The following is a 21,197-nucleotide window of genomic DNA, read 5'->3' as shown; positions in this document are numbered from 1 at the left end:
TTCACTTAATTCCATCTACAAAGACCCTATTTCTAAATTAGGTCCCAGTTATAGTATGTGGAGTTAGGATGTGGACATAACTGTTCAGATAAGAGTTAATGGCGGTCAGGTGCAGTGGCTCAGGCCTATAATCCCAGCATTTGGGAGGCCAAGGCAGGCAGATCACTTGAGGTCAGGAGTTTGATTCCAGCCTGGCCAACATGGTGAAGCCCCGTTTCTACTAAAAACACAAAAATCAGCTGGGTGTGGTGGTGCGTGCCTGTGATCCCAGCTACTCGGGAGGCTGAGGTGGGAGAATCACTGGAACCCGGGAGGCGGAGGTTGCAGGGGGACGAGATGGCACCACTGCACTCCAGCCTGGGCAACAGAGAGAGACTTGTCTCTTTCCAAAAATAAAATAAAATAAGACGGAATGGCCTAGGAGCAATACCATCACAGTTTTTCTTTAATATCTAAGTGTTTTTATAGGAATGAAAACTCTCTTGTTAATTGCACTTGGTGATATATGCTTCCTCAGCTTTCTTAGGTGATAATGAGGCTCAATTCTTATCAACTCTGCATGAATCTGCTTTGTAGCATCTAAATTGTTTAGGAAGTAGCTGTCATTTCTGTTGGGTGGGGTTGTTGTGGATGTGATCTGCTTATCTTCATTATTTAAAATAGAGATCACGGCCAGGCATGGTGGCTCACGCCTGTAATCCACGCACTTTGGGAGGCCGACACGGGAGGCTCCTGAGGTCAGGAGTTCGAGACCAGCCTGGCCAACGTAGCGAAATCCTGTCTCTACTAAAAATACAAAAATTAACCGGACGTGCTGGTGCGCGCCTGTAGTCCCAACTACTTTGGAGGCTGAGGCAGGAGAATCACTTGAACCCGGGAGGCGGAGGTTGCAGTGAGCCGAGATCGCACCACTGCACTCCAGCCTGGGGGACAGAGTGAGACTCCATCTCAAGAAAACATGGATAAATAAAACAGAGATTGCTTTGGTAAACAGTATGAACCCCAAAGCGCGCTCTCAGAGTAACAGACGGGCGGCTCCGCCAGTGCTGTGTGAGGAAGGGGTGCTCCTGCGTGTCTTCGGTGAGCAGCAACACCTGCCAAGGAGGTCACATTTCCCAGGTTCTCCATCCCATGCCTTGCCTTGCTCAGTGAGTCACGTCTGCAGCAAGTGCTGCTGGCTGTGCCAAGACTCCTCGTTCCCTCCTCCCTTCTGTCAGGCCCTCCTGTACGGCAGGCACCACACACAGAAGTGGAGCCCCGAGTGGGCGTCACAGAAGCCTGGCCCCCAACGCGCCCAGCCCAGCCTGAGGCCTGGGGTTAGGGCAGCCGGTCACAGCAGGGCTGTTCTTGCCAGTGGGTTCCAGGCCAATCCTTCAGCATGGAGCCCGAGGCGGGAGGGCTACACGGTCCTACAGAGAGTCCTGAGCTGAGAAGAAGCCTGAGAAACACGCATGTCTTCCTCTGGGTGCTGTCACGCATAGGTGTGAACACAGGAAACGCCCCAGCCAGCACACACACCTCACCTGTGCACACGGGCACGCACACAACTCACCTGTGCACACGGGCACTCATGCACCTTATCTGTGCACACTGGCATGCACCTCACCTGTGCACACCGGCACACAGCTCACTTGTGCACACAGACCTTACCTGTGTACACGGGCACACACACACCTTACTTGTGCACACCGGCACACACTCACCTCACCTGTGTACATGGGCACACACACCTCACCTGTGCACATGGGCATGAACGCACCTCACCTGTGCATATTGGTACATACCTCACCTGTGCACAGGGGTACACACACCTGACCTGTACACACGGGCACGCACACACTTCACCTGTACACACGGGCACGCACACCTCACCTGTGCACACGGGCATGAACGCACCTCACCTGTGCATATTGGTACACACTTCACCTGTGCACAGGGGTACACACACCTCATCTGTGCACATGGGCACACACACCTCACCTGTACACACGAGCATGCGCACCTCACCTGTACACACAGGCATGCACACCTCACCTGTACACACGGGGTACACAACCCTGACCTGTACACATGAGCATGTGCACCTCACCTGTACACAGGAGTACACACACCTCACCTGTGCACACGGGCACACACACTTCACCTGTGCACACGGGCACGCACACCTCACCTGTACACACGGGCATGCACACCTCACCTGTGCACATGGGCACGCACACCTGACCTGTGCACACGGGCATGCACACCTCACCTGTACACACGGGCATGCACACCTCACCTGTACACACGGGCATGCACACCTCACCTGTGCACACGGGCATGCACTCCTCACCTGTACACACAGGCACACACACCTGACCTGTGCACACAGGCATGCGCACCTCACCTGTACACACGGGCACACACACCTCACCTGTACACATGGGCATGCACACCTCACCTGTACATACGGGCACACACACTTCACCTGCACACACAGGCATGCACACCTCACCTGTACACAGGGGTACACACACCTGACCTGTACACACAGGCATGCACACCTCACCTGTAAACAGGGGTACACACACCTGACCTGTACACACAGGCACGCACACCTCACCTGTGCACACGGGCACACGCACATGCCCTTGCTTCTTCAGAGCACTAGGAAGGAGAAGCAGCCCCTCCTGGCCACAGGCCCTGCTCTCCATGCCACCCTCTCACCTGCCCTTCCCTGCAGAGCCCGGGCCTTCCTCAGCTGCCCAGAGAGGACGAAGTTCTGGCCAGCCACGCTTCTTCCCTCCCACGACCGGCAGGGTTCACACTTTATGCAGGATCCCATCGAGGCCGTCTCCCTCATCCGACACCCTTCAGCAGAGAGGCTCACAGGCGCAAGAGCTCAATCTGACAAAACAGATGGGCCAAGGTATCCTAGGAGGCTCCCACGGCCCTCTCTTCCTTCCATCCTGCCCCTCACTGTGCAGGGAAATGAAAACCGTTAGGAGCCGGCAGGGCCTGTGCCCCTGGGCTCACCTCCTCGCAGTCCTGAGGGCACTCCAGGGCCGGGAGATGGGGAGGGCGCCCACCCTGCTGTACATTCCAGAGGCTGGCCCCAAAATCTGATGCTGGCATGGCCAAGCAGCCAGGTCTTTCTGACCGTGGCATTAACACTTTGTGACCTTCGGGCTGCAGAGAAATTCAAAGGCAAGTCCTACTGTGTGCTCTGTCTCCGTCTCCAAATTCCTACATGGAAATCCTCATCCCCAGTGAGATGGTGTTAGGAGGTGAGGCCCTTGGGAGGTGATGAGGTCACGATGGTGGAGACTCAAGAAAGGAATCAGTGCCCTTATAAAAGGGACTCCAGAGAGCTCCTCGCCCCTTCCGCTGCCTGACGACACAGTGAGAAGGGGCCACCTGTGAACCAGGAAGTGGGTTCTCGCCAGAGCCTGGCACACTTTGATCTTGGACTTCCAGCCTCCAGAACCGTGAAACATAAATGTGTGTTGTTTATAAGCCACCCAGACTATGGAATTTTTTTTTCTTTTTTGAGATGGAGTTTTGCTGTTGTGGCTCAGGCTGGAGTGCAGTGCCGCAATCTTGGCTCACCACAACCTCCGCCTCCCGAGTTCAAGCGATTCTCCTTCCTCAGCCTCCCAAGTAGCTGGGATTACAGGCGCCTGCCACCACGCCTGGCTAATTTTGTATTTTTAGCAGAAACAGGGTTTTACCATGTCGGCCAGGCTGGTCTCCTGACCTCAGGTGATCCACCCGCCTCGGCCTCCCAAACTGCTGGGATTACAGGTGTGAGCCACCGCGCTCGGGCGGGGTTAGGAGAAATTCACAAGAGAGACCTGTTGATGGACAGACAGTACACTGCGTGTCTCAACAGGAGTCCACACCAATGCCGCCTGCAGATGTAGTGCCTGACATTCCCATGGGGGACACAACGGAAGGTTTAAATATATCTGTTATCCTTTTCTATGTCTGACCTCTGTGTTTCTTGTCCCTTCTAAAAACTAAAATAACAATACAATGGCACATTGCTAAGTCTACCAAGGACAGCAAATGGCTGGGGATGTACGTATCCCAGAGCACTGCGCCCAGAGCCCCAGTGCACAGCGGACGCAGGGAGCACTATCCCCAGAGCAGGGAGCACTGTCCCCAGAGCACCAGTGCTCAGCAGACGCAGGGAGCACTGTCCCCAGAGCACCAGTGTCCAGCAGACGCAGGGAGCACTGTCCCCAGAGCACCAGTGTCCAGCGGACGCAGGGAGCACTGTCCCCTGAGCACTGGGAGCACTGTCCCCAGAGCACCAGTGCTCAGCAGACGCAGGGAGCACTGTCCCCAGAGCACCAGTGTCCAGCGGACGCAGGGAGCACTGTCCCCTGAGCACTGGGAGCACTGTCCCCAGAGCACCAGTGCTCAGCAGACGCAGGGAGCACTGTCCCCAGAGCACCAGTGTCCAGCAGACGCAGGGAGCACTGTCCACGCTCCCAGAGCACCAGTGCACAGCAGACGCAGGGAGCACTGTCCCCAGAGCACCAGTGTCCAGCAGACGCAGGGCGCACCATGCCCCACAGACAGAGGGAGATGAGTAACCTTTAACCCACCTGGGATGCTGTTATGATTATTCACAGGGTGCACCCACCTGCTCTGAAGGTCGTCCATGTTCAGCTCAGCGACGTAATGGGTGGCAGAGGAGACGGTGACCACCCTCGCACTGTGGCCAGGGGACCCGGACTCTCTCAGCGTATCCAGGAGAAGGTTGGTCAGCAGGAAGTGCCCCAGGTAGTTCAGGCCGAAATGTTCTTCGAATCCATCTCTGGTTTTCCCCTGAGGGACCATCATCACCCCAGCTGGACAAAAGAGAATATCAGAAGGAGTTAGATTGGGGAAGACAGTGGAGAAATCTCACAAACGGACTCCTGGGATGTGCAAATGGCCCAGGACATTGGAGGGTGGGGTGTAGAGCTGGCGGCCATGTCTTCCTCCTGGGTCTCTGTCTCCTGCTTTAGGTGTGGTGGGGAAGATTCTAGAAGATCACTGACGTCCCTTCCTGCCTTCTGTCTCTGCACCTCTGTGCCTTGACTTTAAAAATAACCACAAGCGGGGTGCGGTGGCTCATGCCTGTCATCCCAGCACTTCGGGAGGCCGAGACGGGTGGATCACCTGAGGTCAGGAGTTCAAGACCATCCTGGCCAACATGGTGAAACCCTGTCTCTACCAAAAAAAATACAAAATTAGCCAAGCATCGTGGCAAGTGCCTGTAATCCCAGCTACTTGAGAGGCCGAGGCAGGAGAATGGCTTGAACCCGGGAGGTGGAGGTTACAGTGAGCAGAGATCACGCCACTGCACTCTAGCCTGGTGACAGAGCGAGACTCTGTCTCAAAAAAAAAAAGAAAGAAAGAAAAATAATAACCATAATGATAACACAGCAACATACACAAGAGAGTGAGAATCTTCCAAGTCACCAAAGGGGGTCCCCTGGACAATTAATTATTCTGGGTGGCCGGATGCAGTGGCTCGTACATGTAATCCCAGTCTTTGGGTAGGTGAGTAGGGCAGATCGCTTGAGGTCAGGAGTTTGAGATCAGCCTGGGCACCGCAGTGAAACCCTATCTTTACCAAAAATAAAAAAAATTAGCTGGCTGTGGTGGTGCGGGCCTGGAGTCCCAGCTACTCGGGGAGGCTGAGGCGGGAGGACTGCTTGAGGCCAAAAGGCGGAGGTTGCAGTGAGCTGAGATAGTGCCATTGCACCCCAGCCTGGGCAACAGAGATCCTGTCTCCCTTCCTGGGCCCCCCACAAAAGAATTCTGGACAAGAAGAGCTGCTATGGCACCCCCTCTTCACTGAGTGTCCCACAAACAAATTGCTCAGATGTCCTTTGAGAAATGCTGACCTCAGTATAAACATGGCCTGTCCTCACCCCCAGACCACAGGGCAGCCCTGTCGGTCACGATTCTATAAACATCATCATCACTGCAGGTTCTGTGCTTGACACGTTCTATCTCCCAGGCACAGAACACCCCCACCCTGTCAGGCCAAGCCCAGCTGAGTGCCTGCTCCCAAGTCCTTGCTGTGGGGGCCTGACCTCAAACGTCACTTGTCCCAGAAACACACACGGACTATATCATCTTGTACTTAGAGCAGACCAGCTCGCTTGGGTATTAATGCCAATGTGTATATGTATTTATACGTACATGGATAATGTAGATGTGTATACACAGGCACGTTATATATGTACCTGGAATTCTGTGTGTATCTACACGTAAACTGTACATGCAAATACAGGCACATATATTCATATACATATATATGCATATGTATTTGTATATGTGTTTATATAGGTATACACTTGGGTATATAACTGCATATATGCACAATTCAAAGATATATACATATAGAGATGTTAGCATATACATATATGTGTTCACGTCTTTACATGCAGATGTGAATTTTCAAATGCCTATAAATTTGTGCACATTTTATTTTACATACGTTGTATGCACATGTGCATATGAGTTTGCATGTGTCCACATTTATTCCCATGTGTATACAGGTACATACACATTTACATCTTTGCATGTGTATCTGCATATAGTGTATGTATATATTACATGCTTCTATTTGGAATTGTATGATCGCAAGTATTTGCATATGCTTATACCTACATACACACGTTTGTCATTATTTGTACATTGGAACGTCTGCATGTATTGCGTGCATGAACATGCACTTTGATCTGTGGAATCCCAGTTTTTGCATTTCTGAACACATTTGCATTTGCAAATGCATTTGAGGTGTATGATTAATATACACACACACAAATCCATTTGCATATGGACACGTGTTTGTGTTCAAAGATGTATTTCAATATGGAGCTATATTGATATTTGTAGATCTGTTTCTCTATTTGTATATCTATGTGTTTGCATCTGCATGTGTACATATTTTTCTATGCATAGGCATTTGTATATGTGCTTGTGTTTGCATGTATTTTACATGGTGCTATCTTTACATATATGTAGGTCTAGTATTTAAGTATTTGTATATGTACATCTGCATAGTGTACATCTTCTATGCATATACATTTGTATATGTGCTTGTGTTTGTGTATTTCATATGGAGCTATCTATACATATATGCAGGTCTAGTATTTCTCTATGTGTTTGTATATGTAGAGGTGTATCTCCAGGTGTATGCATTTTTTGAGGTATATGCATTTGTGTATGTGCTTGCTTTTGTGTGTATTGTAATATCCGTACGAATTTGTGCCTCTGTACATGGACCCATTTCCCTATGAATTCTCTGATGTGTGTGCATTTGTGTACATGCCTGTGTTTGTGCACACAATCTTTCCAGTTGTATTTTACGAACACTTAAAACCAAAGCTGGCTCCTCCCAGACTCAGCATTCCCAAGAATCAAGCAGGAGCCACGTGGCCTTATCCACCCAACTTTGGAAGACCTACCGAGCTGCCACCGCTGCCCCATTCTAGGAATTACAAGACAGTTAATGAGGCCAGCCGAGATTCGAGAGAGGGAGCAGGGACTCCAGCTCCCAGAGAGACGAGTGTGAAAAGAATTTGCAGGCCTGTTTTACAGCCTCTGGAACCCGCCTTTCAAAACTTTGGATGCACGGTCCGCACTGGATGCTCCATGGCACGGAGGGCCCACGACAGACGCAGCAGGGGGTCCCACGGCTTTACACGTCCCTGGCCCCAGTGGAGGCTGGACAACTGTGAGGTCCTTGAGGAAAAACCAACATCTGATTCTGGCTGTAGCCTCCACAGTGCAAGTATAGCGCTTTGGGTACAGCGAGGGGAAAATAAAAAATAAACGTGGATGGAAGTGGATTGCTGCTTTGGGGAGGTGAAGCCAGCTGGACTTCCTGGGTCCAGTGGGGACTTGGAGAACTTTTCTGTCCAGCTAAAGGATTGTAAATGCACCAATCAGCGCTCTGTAAAATGGACCAATCAGCGCTCTGTAAAATGGACCAATCAGCACTCTGTAAAATGGACCAATCAGCGGGATGTGGGCGGCGTCAAATAAGCGAATACAAGACGACCACCCCAACCGGCAGCGGCAACCCAGGTCACCTGCCACGGCCTGGAAGCTTTGTTCTTTCCCTCTTCACAATAAATCCTGCTGCTGCTCCGTCTTTGGGTCCGCACTACCTTTATGAGCTGTAGCACTCACGGTGAAGGTCTGCGGCCTCACTCCTGAAGTCAGCCAGACCGAGAGCCCACGAGGAGGAATAAATTCTGGACCTACTTTCACAGAGCATGGTGGTAGGGGAGGGGGAAGCATGGTGGCAGGGGAGGGGGAGCATGGTGGCAGGGGAGGGGGACCGCTGTGCCATTCCGGGCCTGTGGCCCGCCGAAATTCTCGGAGAAATGAGCAGACAGTTCAGGTGCCGTCCTTGCTTCTCACCTGCACACAACTTCCAGCCAGACGCAGGGCTTCTCCCCTCCTACGTGAATATCTAGCTCTCAAAAAAAAAAAAAAAAAAAAAAACCAACTTCCAGCATGTGGAGAACTTATTCCCTGAGCTTCTGCCTGTAAAACATCAGGTGTATAAACCAACCGGGAGGGGTCCGGTATCAATCAATCACAAGACACATGTGGTATTAAACATTCGACACTCCTAGAGTCCTCAAAGCCCATCTAACAAAACACCTCTGAGAAGCATGTCACAGCTCACCTTAGGAGATATCCAGAAAAAAAGCCCGGCCCGGTGGGGCATGCCTGTGATCCTCCCAGCACTTTCGGAGGGCAAAGCAGGCAGATCACTTGAGGTCAGGAGTTCGAGACCAGCTTGGCCAACATGGTGAAACCCTGTCTCTACTAAAAATACAAAAAAAAAAAAAAAAAAAACTAGCCGGGCACGATGGCGGGCGCCTGTAATCCCAGCTACTCAGGAGGCTGAGGCAGGAGAATCACTTGAACCTGGGAGGCAGAGGTTGCAGTGAGCCGAGATCACACCAATGCACTCCAGCCTGGGCGACCGAATGAGACTCTGTCTCAAAAACAAACAAACAAAAACCAACAACAAAAAAACAAAAACACCAGAATAGGTTGCTGTGGGCGGACGGGAAGCTTTGCATTTTGATGAACTATAAACATCTTTCACGATGCCATTTTCCTCATATTTTATTTGATGTGAAGGATCTGGAGACACACAGCTCAATCTGTGCCTGAAGCGTTATAAATTCCCAGCTTAGGAGAGACGAGCTCATCGTGAACACCTGGCTTATGCATGCCTCATTTTGAAAGGCAGCTTCGGGGGGCTATAAAGCAGGCCTGAAGATTCTTTTGACAGTCGTCTCTTTGGGAGCTGGAGTGTATGCCCCCTCCCTTGAATCTCGGTCATGCTCATTAACTTTCTTGTTAATTCTTTCGTAGACTGCCACAGTGGTGTAAACACTGTATGACTTCCAAAGTTGGGTCAATAAGGTCACGTGCCCCCTGCTTGGTTCTTGGGAATGCTGAGTCTGGGAGGAGCCAGCTTTGGTTTAAGAAGCCTGAGCACCTTCAGCCTGACACGCTGGAGAGGACACAGGTACCTGTTCTTGTTGGCCCTCCCAGCTGAGCCCAGGTGACAGGCTGTACCAGCTTCCTACCACCAGAGAAAGCCATCCTGGACATCCAACCTGGTCAAGCCTTCAGACAAAGTCAGCCCCAGCTGCAGCCTCACAGGACACCCCCAGGCAGAGCTGCCCACATGCCGGTGCCCCCCAAAAAAGTGAATTAGTACAAGCTGTATAGAAAACAGCATGGAGGTTCCTCAAAGAACTAAAAGCAGATCATTCGCTCGATCCAGCAATCCCACTCCAGAGCATCTACCGAAAGGAAAAGAAGTCCTTATATCAAAAAGACGCCTGCAGGCCAGGCATGATGGCTCACGCCTGTCATCCCAGCACTTTGGGAGGCCGAGGCGGGCGGATCGCCTGAGGTCAGGAGTTCCAGACCAGTCTGGGCAACATGGCAAAGCTCATCTCTACTAAAAATACAAAAATTAGCCAGGTGTGGTGGCACGTACCTGTAATCCCAGCTGCTTGGAAGGTTGAGGTAGGAGAATTGCTTGAACCCGGGAGGCGGAGGTTGCAGTGAGCCGAGATCGCACCACTGCACTCCAGCCTGGGTGACAGAGTGAGACTCTATCTCAAAAATAAATAAATTAATTAAACCACCAAACAAAACAAAACAAAACAAAACAAAACACCATGCCTGTACCTGTCTCTTTCTTGCGGCACAACTCACAACTGCAAACAAACGGAACCAACCTAAGTACCATGGAGTACTGGATAAAGAAAATGGAATGGAATACTGCTGAGCCGTCAGAAAGAACGGGATCGTGTCTTTGACAGCGACTTGGATAGAACTGGAGGTTCTTATCCTATGTGGAGTCGCTCCAGAACAGAAAAGCAAATACCACACGTTCTCCCTGATAAGTGGGCGCTAAGCTCTGGGTATGCTTCTGGCATGGAAGGGGCATACGGAATAGAGGAATACACATTAGAGCCTGAGGGTGAGGCGGTGAGTGGACCTGTCACCCAGCAAACGGCCATGGTACCCAACAGGTGGTTTTTCATCCCCTGCCTGCCTCCCTCCCCCTACTTTCTAGCAGCCAAAAGTTTCTGTTCTTCCCATCTTTGTGTCCATGAGAACCCGCTGTGTACGTTCCAGGTATAAGTCAGAACATGCAGCGTTTGCTCTTCTGTTTCTGTGCTCGTTCTCTGAGGATCATGGCTTGCAGCTCTGAGCAAATTCTTGGTGACAACAGCATTGCTGGGGAAGAGATCCTTCCCAAGAGCAGAGGGGACAGTGCTGCTGTGCAGACAGGTGATGACCTGTGCCCCAGAGGGATCCGAGCCGTGCGAGGGGCTCGCCTGGCGGGTAAGCTGTGTGCGCGCATTCCTGCACCGTGGGGAACGCACCAGGCACGCGCAGGGGCCCTGGATGCTGGTAATTCATCATTAGTGAGCTGCTGAGAGTAATATTACATTTATTTCTATTTTATTATTACTATTACTTTTTTTTTTTTTTTGAGGTAGACTCTTGCTCTGTCGCCCAGACTGGAGTGCAATGGTGTGATCTCGGCTCACTGCAACCTCCGCCTCCTGGGTTCAAGTGATTCTCCTGCCACAGCCAAGTACTTGTGATTACAGGTGCCTGCCCTGATGTGCAGCTACCTTTTGTAGTTTTAGTAGAGACAGGGTTTCACCATGTTGGCCAGGCTGCTCTTGAACTTCTAACCTCAAGTGATCCTCCCGCCTCGGCCTCCCAAAGTGCTGGAACTACAGGTGTGAGCCACTGCACCCAGCCCGACTATTATTATTATTTTGGAGACAGAGTCTCGCTCTGTCAACCAGGCTGGAGTGCAGTGCATCCGTATTTTATTTTTTATGTCATTTTTTTGAGACAGAGTCTCAATCTGTCACCCAGGCTGGAGTGCAATGGGTTGATCTTGGCTCACTGCAACCTCTGCCTCCTGGGTTCAAGTGATTCTCCTGCCTCAGCCTCCCAAGTAGCTGGGATTACAGGTGTGCACCACAAAGCCCAGCTAATTTTTTTTTTTTTTTTTTTTTTTTTTTTTTTTTTTTTAGTAGAGAAGGGGTTTTGTCATGCTGACCAGTCTGGTCTCGAACTCCTGATCCCTAGTGATCTGCCTGCCTCGGCCTCCCAAAGTGCTGGAATTGCAGGTGTGAGCCACCGCGCCCAGCCCCGCACCCATATTTTAAACCACAGTGTCCTGGAGACGTTTCTAGGCAGCACACCCACCTCAAACACTGATATTTACGGAACACAAGCCTGACAGATGCTGAAGGACACATTGTTTTGTTGTTGAGTTCTTTGCCAACGGCTTTAGGTATTAATTTTCCTCTTCCTATGTAAGCAGAGTGGTGCCAGGTAGAGAGATTGGATGGGTGCCTGAGATGCCTGTTAGGAGAGGCCATTATCGTGAACCAGGAAGAGACAATGGTGCCCCAGAGGAGGGATAGACGGAAGTCAGAAATGCAGAATTGAGTATCCGTTAGACAATCGATGGCAAATTCAAATGCGTGTAGGCTTTTGTACGTGTTTTAAATTTTCCATCATCATATTTTTTTGGCATCAATAAAATTCTATTTATTTATTTTTGTCAAGTAATTTTTTTCTTTTAAATCAAAGAAATGTAGAAAAAAGGTGCACAGGGCTGGGCACGGTGACTCACACCTGTAATCCCAGCACTCTGGGAGGCCGAGGCAGGCGGATCACCTGAGGTCAAGAGTTTCAGACCAGCCTGGCCAACTTGGTGAAATCCCGTCTCTACTAAAAATACAAAATAAAAAAAATTGCTGGGCGTGGTGGCAGGCACCTGTAATCTCAGCTACTTGGGAGGCTGAGACAGAAGAATTGCTGGAACCTGGGAGGTAGAGGTTGCAGCGAGCCGAGATCATGCCACTGCACTCCAACCCCAGCTGACAACAGCGAAACTCCGTCTCAAAAACCATAAAGGTGCAGAGACCATGAGGGAAATCGCAATGGAACCATACAAAGTGGGCACTCTCCCGTCTCACGGAACTGCCTCCCGCATCTGCACCCATAAACCTTCTTTTGACCCAAAATTAATTATCACATTCCCCTAAGGTAACTATGATTCCAATTTCTATTACCATAGATTTAATTTGCCTGTTTTTTCCGGGAGGCGGAGGTTGCAGTGAGAAGAGGTTGTGCCACTGCACTCCAGCCTGGACGACAGAGCAAGGCTCTGTCTCAAAAAAATAAAAAAAAAAATAAAATAAATAAAATAATAATTTGCCTGTTTTTTAAAATTTTTATTATTTTATTTTTTGAATACAGTCTCGCTCTGCCGCTAGGCTGGAGTGCAGTGGCACCATCTCAGCTCACTGCAGCCTCCGCCTCCTGGGTTCCAGCGATTCTCCTGCCTCAACCTCCTGAGTAGCTGGGATTACAGGTGCCCGCCACCACACCCAGCTAATTTTTGTATTTTTAGTAGAGATGGGATTTCACTGCGTTGGCCAGGATGGTCTCGAACTCCTGACCTCGTGATCCATCCACATCGGCCTCCCAAAGTGCTGGGATGACAGGCGTGAGCCACCGTGCCTGGCCTGTTTCTTAAAATTTCAACAGTTTTTTTTGAAACCGGTGGTTTTTGGCTACATGGATACATTCTTTTGTGGTGACTTCTGAGATTCTGGTGCACAAGCTTTAATCATCAGTGAATATACTGAGGTTTCACTGTGATTTTTCTAGGAATAAAAAAACCCTGTGGCCACATCAGTGTATCGGGTGCCATCCACATTATGGGCATCCACAGAATCTGTCTCTTCACCAGTTCAAAGCTGGAGAATACACAATAAAACTATCATTCATTGATCGGCCAATTGAAAGGTGGAAAATACACAATAAAACTATCATTCATTGATCGGCCAATTGAAAGGTGGAAAATACACAATAAAACTATCATTCATTGATCGGCCAATTGAAAGGTGGAAAATACACAATAAAATTATCGCTCATTAATCTGCCAATTCAAAGTTGGAAAATACACAATAAAACTATCATTCATTGATCGGCCAATTGAAAGGTGGAAAATACACAATAAAATTATCGCTCATTAATCTGCCAATTCAAAGGTGGAAAATACACAATAAAATTATCGCTCATTGATCTGCCAATTCAAAGGTGGAAAATACACAATAAAATTATCGTTGATTGATCTGCCAATTCAAATGTGGAAAATACACAATAAAATTATCGCTCATTGATCTGCCAATTCAAAGGTGGAAAATACACAATAAAATTATCGTTCATTGATCTGCCAATTCAAAGGTGGAAAATACACAATAAAATTATCGTTCATTGATCTGCCAATTCAAAGGTGGAAAATACACAATAAAATTATCGTTGATTGATCTGCCAGTTCAAAGGTGGAAAATACACAATAAAATTATCGTTGATTGATCTGCCAGTTCAAAGGTGGAAAATACACAATAAAATTATCGCTCATTGATCTGCCAATTCAAAGGTGGAAAATACACAATAAAATTATTTTCACTGATCTGCCAATTGAAAGGTGGAAAATAAACTGTACAATTATCGTTCATTGATCTGCCAATTGAAAGGTGGAAAATGAACAATGAAACCATCATTCATTGGTCCGTGCCCCCAATGTCATTTTACTGAGGAGTGGACGCTCAGGGTCACAATCACATGTTGTGCCTCAAGCAGTGAACGCAGGTGAGGTGTGTCCTCAACAGGGGAGGAGAAGGGAGAGTTCTCTGCTTGGAGAAGAAAGGAGAGTGGTGGGGATGAAAGGGCAGTCAGAGAGAGAGAGAGAGAGGGAGGAGGAGAGAGAGAGGGAGGGCAAAGAAGAGAGGAAGTGAGAAGGAGAGGGGGAAGAGAGACAGAGAAAGAGAGATGGAGAGGGAACAGGGAGAGAAAGGGAGGGCAAACGAGAGGGAGAGAGGAGGAGAGGGAGGACTAGAGGGGGAGACAGAGAGAGACAGAGAGAGACAGAGAAAGAGAGAAAGACAGGGAGAGAAGGAAGGCAAGGGAGAGAGGAGGAGAGATGGGGGAAGAAGGAGAAAGAGAGTAGGGGGAGAGAGAGGAAGAGAAAGGAGATAGAGAAGGAGAAGAGGGAGGGTGTGAAGAGGGAAACAGAAAGGGAGAGAGAGAGAAGAAAGGGGAGGGAGAGAAGAAGGGAGAAGGAGGGAGGGAGAGAGGAAGAAAAGAGAGAGAGGAGGAGGGGGAGAGAGGAGAGAGAAGAGAGAGAGGGAGAGAGGGAGGGACAGAGAGAGGACAGAGAGAGGGAGGGACAGAGAGAGGGAGAGGGAGGGACAGAGGGAGGGACAGAGAGAGGGAGAGAGAGGGAGAGAGGGAGGGACAGAGAGAGGGAGAGGGAGGGACAGAGGGAGGGACAGAGAGAGGGAGAGAGAGGGAGGGAGAGAGAGGGAGAAAAGGAGAGGGGAGAAAGAGGGAGAAAGGGAGGGAGAGAGAGAAGAAAGAGAGAAGAGAGAAGAAGTGAGAGAGGGAGGGAGAGAGAGAGGGATAAAGGGAGAGAGAGGAGAGAGAAGGGGAGAGAGAGAGGGAGGGAGAAGAGAGATCAAGAGCAAAATAGAAGAGGGTACAGGGGTGGGTTGAGGAGAGAGACAGAGAGAAAAAGCAAAAGGGAGAGGAAAACCCAGACAGTGAAGAGGTAGAAAGAGAGAATGACAGAGAGACAGGGGGAGAAGGAGGAGAGAGAGACAGAGAGTTACAGAGAGACAGAGAGTTACAGAGAGACAGAGAGAGAGAGAGAGAGACAGAGAGAGAGGAGAAAAGCATTTGAGTAACTGAAAAACCACTGCTTCTCAACCCACTTCCTAGAATCTCGGGAGCGCCGTGGGAAGGATGGAGCCAGTCCAGGGAGGCGATGGGACGGACGCCCTGGACATGCAGCCTTCTCTGGCAGGGAACAGCCTCCAACAGCCTGCCACCGAGTCACAGCAGACCACATCCCATGCTGCCACCAACACCAACACTAGAATAACATCCAAATGCCACGTGCTCACAGGAGGCGCCACCGGGAGAGGCAGAGGAAGCCACTACAGAACAGAAAGCTACTCCATCCATCCACAGGAGAGCAGCTCTGGAAGAGAAGCAAACGGAAGGCACGCAGAACAACTGGTCTACACCTATGCAGACTCCAGGATCCGCTGACGATTGCATGAGCCGTGAGGCGACACTTTCTGTCTTCCCAGGAGGGAGACCAGACGACTGCGGAGCCCAATTCACACAGAAAATGCCAGGTGCCCACAAAGACAGGAGATGGCTGCTCAGGTGTCTGCCCACCAGAAAGTGGGTCCTCAGTGAGGGCCGCCTCCATTGCACCTCAGTCTGCTGTTGATACAAAACTGCACACCTGGGCCCCCCCGAATGAATCTTCCTTACCTCTCATGGGTCTTCTAGGTGCCCTGTGCCCATTTGCTCATTTCAATGAACTCATTGGAATTCATTCATTCATTCGATTTCATTCACTCGATTTCATTCATTCGATTTCATTCATTCACTCACTTGCATCATTTGAATTCATTCATTCCTTTGAATTCATTCATTCATTCCTTTGAATTCATTCCTTTGCATTCATTCGTTCCTTTGAATTCATTTGTTCATTCATTTGAATTCATTCACTCATTGGAATTCATTCATTCCTTTGAATGTATTCATTCTGTCATTTGAATTCATTCATACCTTTGAATTCATTTGTTCCTCTGAATTCATTTGTTCATTCATTTGAATTCATTCGCTCATTTGAATTCATTCATTCATTCCTTTGCATTTATTCATTCAGTCCTTTGAATTCATTCATACCTTTGAATTCATTTGTTCCTTTGAATTCATTTGTTCATTCATTTGAATTCATTCATTCAAATTCACTCATATGAAATCATTGATTCATTCCTTTGAATTTTTTCATTCCTTTGAATTAATTAATTCATTCCTTTGAATTCTCTGGTTCCTTTGAATTGATTTGTTCCTTTCAATTCATTTGTTCAATTCATTTGTTCATTTATTTGGATTCATTCATTCATCAGAATTCATTCATTTGAATTCATTTGTTCATTCCTTTGAATTCATTCATCATTTGCCTTCAGTCATTCCTCTGAATTCATTCATTCATTTGAATTATTTCAGTCCTTCAAATTCATTCATTCATTCAAATGGGTAAATGAACTGTACCAAAAACCAGAGTCTGTAGGTCTCTGGCCAGGCAAAAATCATTTTTATTTTTCAGGGTCACCCTGTACCATGGACGTATTTCTTTAGTGGTAGGGAAAATAACGCTTAGTAATTCTTTATCTCAGAAAGAAATTCATCCATTACAGTTATGGGAAGATGTCTGACAAGGATAAATCTATAAATCCACTGCAGTTGTTAAAAATCTGTCAATTTTCAGACATGGGGATGGGAAGCTACATAAATACAATTTTACAGTGAATAAACTATACATACTGGCTCTGCAGGAGGTCTGTTATTGATTTATTCTTGTGCTTGATAAATCATCACGTTGCCCCTGGGCTTCCCCCAGCAGCCAGACAGAGGCAGTCGGGTTCTATTTTCAACCCACTAGAAACTGAAAAAACATTCTACGTCTGAAGTATTTTATGTTTGCGAAACCTTGATTGCTGTGTCTAAGAATAAAAAAAGAAAAGCACAAAGTGTAGCTCCTTCTTGCCTTGGAAGTCACCCTTGTTGAGCTCAGCTGGGGCTGTTTTCCATGAGACTTGAGGCATGTGACTGACTAACAGGAGTTCTGGAGGGAAGGTTCTGGGGAAACAGTTTAGGGCAGCAGTCCCCAACCTTTTTGGCACCAGGGACCACTTTTGTGAAAGCCAATTTTCTGAACAGAGGTGGTGGAGGTGGGGTTGGGGGATGGTTTTGGGATGATTCAGGTGCATGACATTTATTGTACATTTTATTTGTATTATTATTACATTGTACTATATAATGAAATAATTCTGTAAGTCACCATCATATAGAATCACTGGGAGCCCTGAGCTTGTTTTCCTGTGACTAGACAGTCCCATCTGGGGGTGATGGGAGACAGTGACAGATCATCAGGAATTAGATTCTCATAAGGAGCATGCAACCTAGATCCCTCACATGCGCAGATCATCAGGCATTAGATTTTTATAAGGAGTGCACAACCTACGTCCCGCTCATGCAGTTTACAGTAGGGTTTGCGCTCCTATGAGAATCTAATGCTGTTACCGATCTGACAGGAGGTAGAGCTCAGGATAGCCACCGCCTGGGTAACCTCTTGAACGATGTACAACAAAAAGATAAAAGGAAGAAAGTGCAAAGTATTATTTCAAGCCATCACCTTGTAACAAATGGATTCTCAGGATCATCTCCTGGAAATGCGGTTCTGAGCAGCACAGGCTGGGGCATTCCAGGGAGGCGTGGGACATGGGATGCAATCTTCTCTGTACTTTACACGACTGTGCTGTCACACTGCAAGAGCTGTGTTTTGTAAGGCAGGACACTGCACACAATGATTATCGACCCAATGTTTTTTTCCTGTGCTAGAGTATGATTTCCATGAGGTCAAGAATCTTGTTTATTGTATTTTTCCTGCAAGTGAAGTATGTGACGGGCAGAGTAGGCAGGTATGGCAGGTTAAATAATGCACACCCCAAGATGTCCAGGTCCACATTATCCATCTGGCAGACAGAATCATGACCCCCAAAATGCCCACACTGTAATCCCCATGTGGTAGACAGAGCAATGGCCCCAAAGATGTCCACATCCTAATCCTCATGTGGGAGACAGAATAATGGCCCTGAAGATGTCCACATCCTGATCCCCATGTGGTAGACAAAATAATGGCCCCAAAGATGTCCACATCCTAAATCCCATGTGCAACACAGAGTAACGGCCCCAGAGATGTTCATATGCTAATCCCCATATGGGAGACAGAATAATGGCCCCAAAGATGTCCACATCCTAAATCCCATGTGCAACACAGAGTAACGGCCCCAGAGATGTTCATATGCTAATCCCCATATGGGAGACAGAATAATGGCCCCAAAGATGTCCACATCCTAATCTCATGTGGTAGACAGGATAATGGCCCCAAAGACGCCCACAACCTATTCCCAATTTGGTAGAGTAATAACTGAAAACATGAAAAAAATGTCCATGTCCTCATCTCTGGAACACATGAAAATGTGACTGTCACGGCAAAAAGGCCTTTGCAGATGTGATTCAGTGGAAGATCCTGAGATGAGGCGACGATCTGAGATGATCCTGACGGGCCCCAAATCATCACAACGCTTCTTCTACAAGGCAGGCAGAAGAACAAGAGTAAGTGAAGGAGATTAAAAAAAGAGAAGGCAAGATGAGAGAAAGAGAGAGAAGGGAAGAGAGGGAGAGAGAGAGAACAAGAGAGAGAGAGATTCAAAGGTGTCTCACTGCTGGCTTTGTTGTTGTTGTTCTTGTTGTTGTTGTTTTGAGATGGAGTTTTGCTCTTGTCACTCAGGCTGGAGTGCAGTGGCACGATCTCAGCTCACCCCAACCTCCACCTCCCAGGTTCAAGCGATTCCCCTGCCTTAGCCTCCCACCGAGTAGCTGGGATTACAGGCATGCGTCACCACGCCCAGCTAATTTTGTAATTTTAGTAGAGACGGGGTTTCACTATGCTGTCCAGGTTGGTCTCAAACTCCTGACCTCACGTGATCCAACTGCCCCGGCCTCCCAAAGTGCTGAGGTTACAGGCGTGAGCCACTATCATTGTTGGCTTTAAGGTCAGGTGGGAGGCCATGGGTGAAGAAATGCTGACAGTCTTCTAAAAACGGGAGAAGGAAATATTCTCCTGTAGAACCGGTGTCAGCCATGGGCTCAGGAACTCCACACTGGACTTCCTGCCTTGAGGTGCCTCGGAAGCATTGAGCGAAGGTAAAAAGTCTTAGCATGCAAGGAAGATCTAGATAAGTCTAGGAAGAAGTAAACCCTATATGTGCATGAGATTCTCTACAGAAGAGATAGGGTACAAAGCCAATCCAACAACAAGACTCTTTTGATTCAAATCCTACCCTGTCCCAGTTTCCAGAATATTTTTCTATCTGAGAGCCCTGTGTGCCTTGTTTAAAATCTGTTGAGAAAAGGAACAGAGGAGCATCCTAGGAAAGCAACAGCCATTGCAAAAGGTAAACGTGGTGGTTGAGTGATGGAGTATACGCTGGTGAGGCTGTGCCAGCTGGTGTTAGCCTGTATCCACTGTCACAGTGGTGGTTGAGTGATGGAGTATACGCTGGTGAGGCTGTGTCAGCTGGTGTTAGCCTGTATCCACTGTCACAGTGGTGGTTGAGTGATGGAGAATACGCTGGTGAGGCTGTGTAGTTAGCCTGTATCCACTGTCACAGTGGTGGTTGAGTGATGGAGAATACGCTGGTGAGGCTGTGCCAGCTGGTATTAGCCTGTATCCACTGTCACAGTGGTGGTTGAGTGATGGAGTATACGCTGGTGAGGCTGTGTCAGCTGGTGTTAGCCTGTATCCACTGTCACAGTGGTGGTTGAGTGATGGAGAATACGCTGGTGAGGCTGTGTCAGCTGGTGTTAGCCTGTATCCACTGTCACAGTGGTGGTTGAGTGATGGAGTATACGCTGGTGAGGCTGGTGTTAGCCTGTATCCACTGTCACAGTGGTGGTTGAGTGATGGAGTATACGCTGGTGAGGCTGTGTCAGCTGGTGTTAGCCTGTATCCACTGTCACAGTGGTGGTTGAGTGATGGAGAATACACTGGTGAGGCTGGTGTTAGCCTGTATCCACTGTCACAGTGGTGGTTGAGTGATGGAGAATACGCTGGTGAGGCTGTGCCAGCTGGTGTTAGCCTGTATCCACTGTCACAGTGGTGGTTGAGTGATGGAGTATACGCTGGTGAGGCTGTGCCAGCTGGTGTTAGCCTGTATCCACTGTCACAGTGGTGGTTGAGTGATGGAGTATACGCTGGTGAGGCTGTGCCAGCTGGTGTTAGCCTGTATCCACTGTCACAGTGGTGGTTGAGTGATGGAGTATACGCTGGTGAGGCTGTGTCAGCTGGTGTTAGCCTGTATCCACTGTCACAGTGGTGGTTGAGTGATGGAGAATACGCTGGTGAGGCTGTGTCAGCTGGTGTTAGCCTGTATCCACTGTCACAGTGGTGGTTGAGTGATGGAGAATACGCTGGTGAGGCTGTGTCAGCTGGTGTTAGCCTGTATCCACTGTCACAGTGGTGGTTGAGTGATGGAGTATACGCTGGTGAGGCTGTGTCAGCTGGTGTTAGCCTGTATCCACTGTCACAGTGGTGGTTGAGTGATGGAGAATACACTGGTGAGGCTGGTGTTAGCCTGTATCCACTGTCACAGATGTGGTTCATATACTCATTGCTCAGTAAAATTCTGTTCCCCCCAGAAAAGAGTAAGAGTCCGCTGGAGAAACATATCATATCTGACATTCCTAATTTTTTTTTTTTTTTGAGATGGAGTCTTGCTCTGTTGCCCAGGCTGGAGTGCAATGGCATGATCTCGGCTCACTGCAGCCTCCACCTCCCGGGTTCAAGCGATTCTCCTGCCTCAGCCTCCTGAGTAGCTGGGACTCCAAGCACCCGTCACCACGCCCGGCTAATTTTTATATTTTTAGTAGAGACGGGGTTTCACTATGTTGCCCAAGCTGGTCTTGAACTCCTG

The 21,197-nt window shown here is 48.6% G+C and overlaps 1 protein-coding gene across 1 annotated transcript in view; it reads right to left on the bottom strand.

Moving 5' to 3' along the window:
* Positions 1–21,197, bottom strand: part of DHRSX (dehydrogenase/reductase X-linked) — a 435,219-nt gene that overhangs the window by 37,730 nt on the left and 376,292 nt on the right. The window contains exon 6 of the mRNA XM_050777740.1: positions 4,631–4,838. Coding sequence (XP_050633697.1) covers positions 4,631–4,838 — 208 coding nt within the window. The remainder of the gene's footprint in view (positions 1–4,630; positions 4,839–21,197) is intronic.

This window comes from Macaca thibetana, chromosome Y (assembly GCF_024542745.1).
Source record: "Macaca thibetana thibetana isolate TM-01 chromosome Y, ASM2454274v1, whole genome shotgun sequence".
NCBI classification, from domain to species: Eukaryota; Metazoa; Chordata; class Mammalia; order Primates; family Cercopithecidae; genus Macaca; species Macaca thibetana.
The sequence above is the reverse complement of the archived record's forward strand: the minus strand, read 5'-3'. Positions and strand labels throughout refer to the sequence as shown.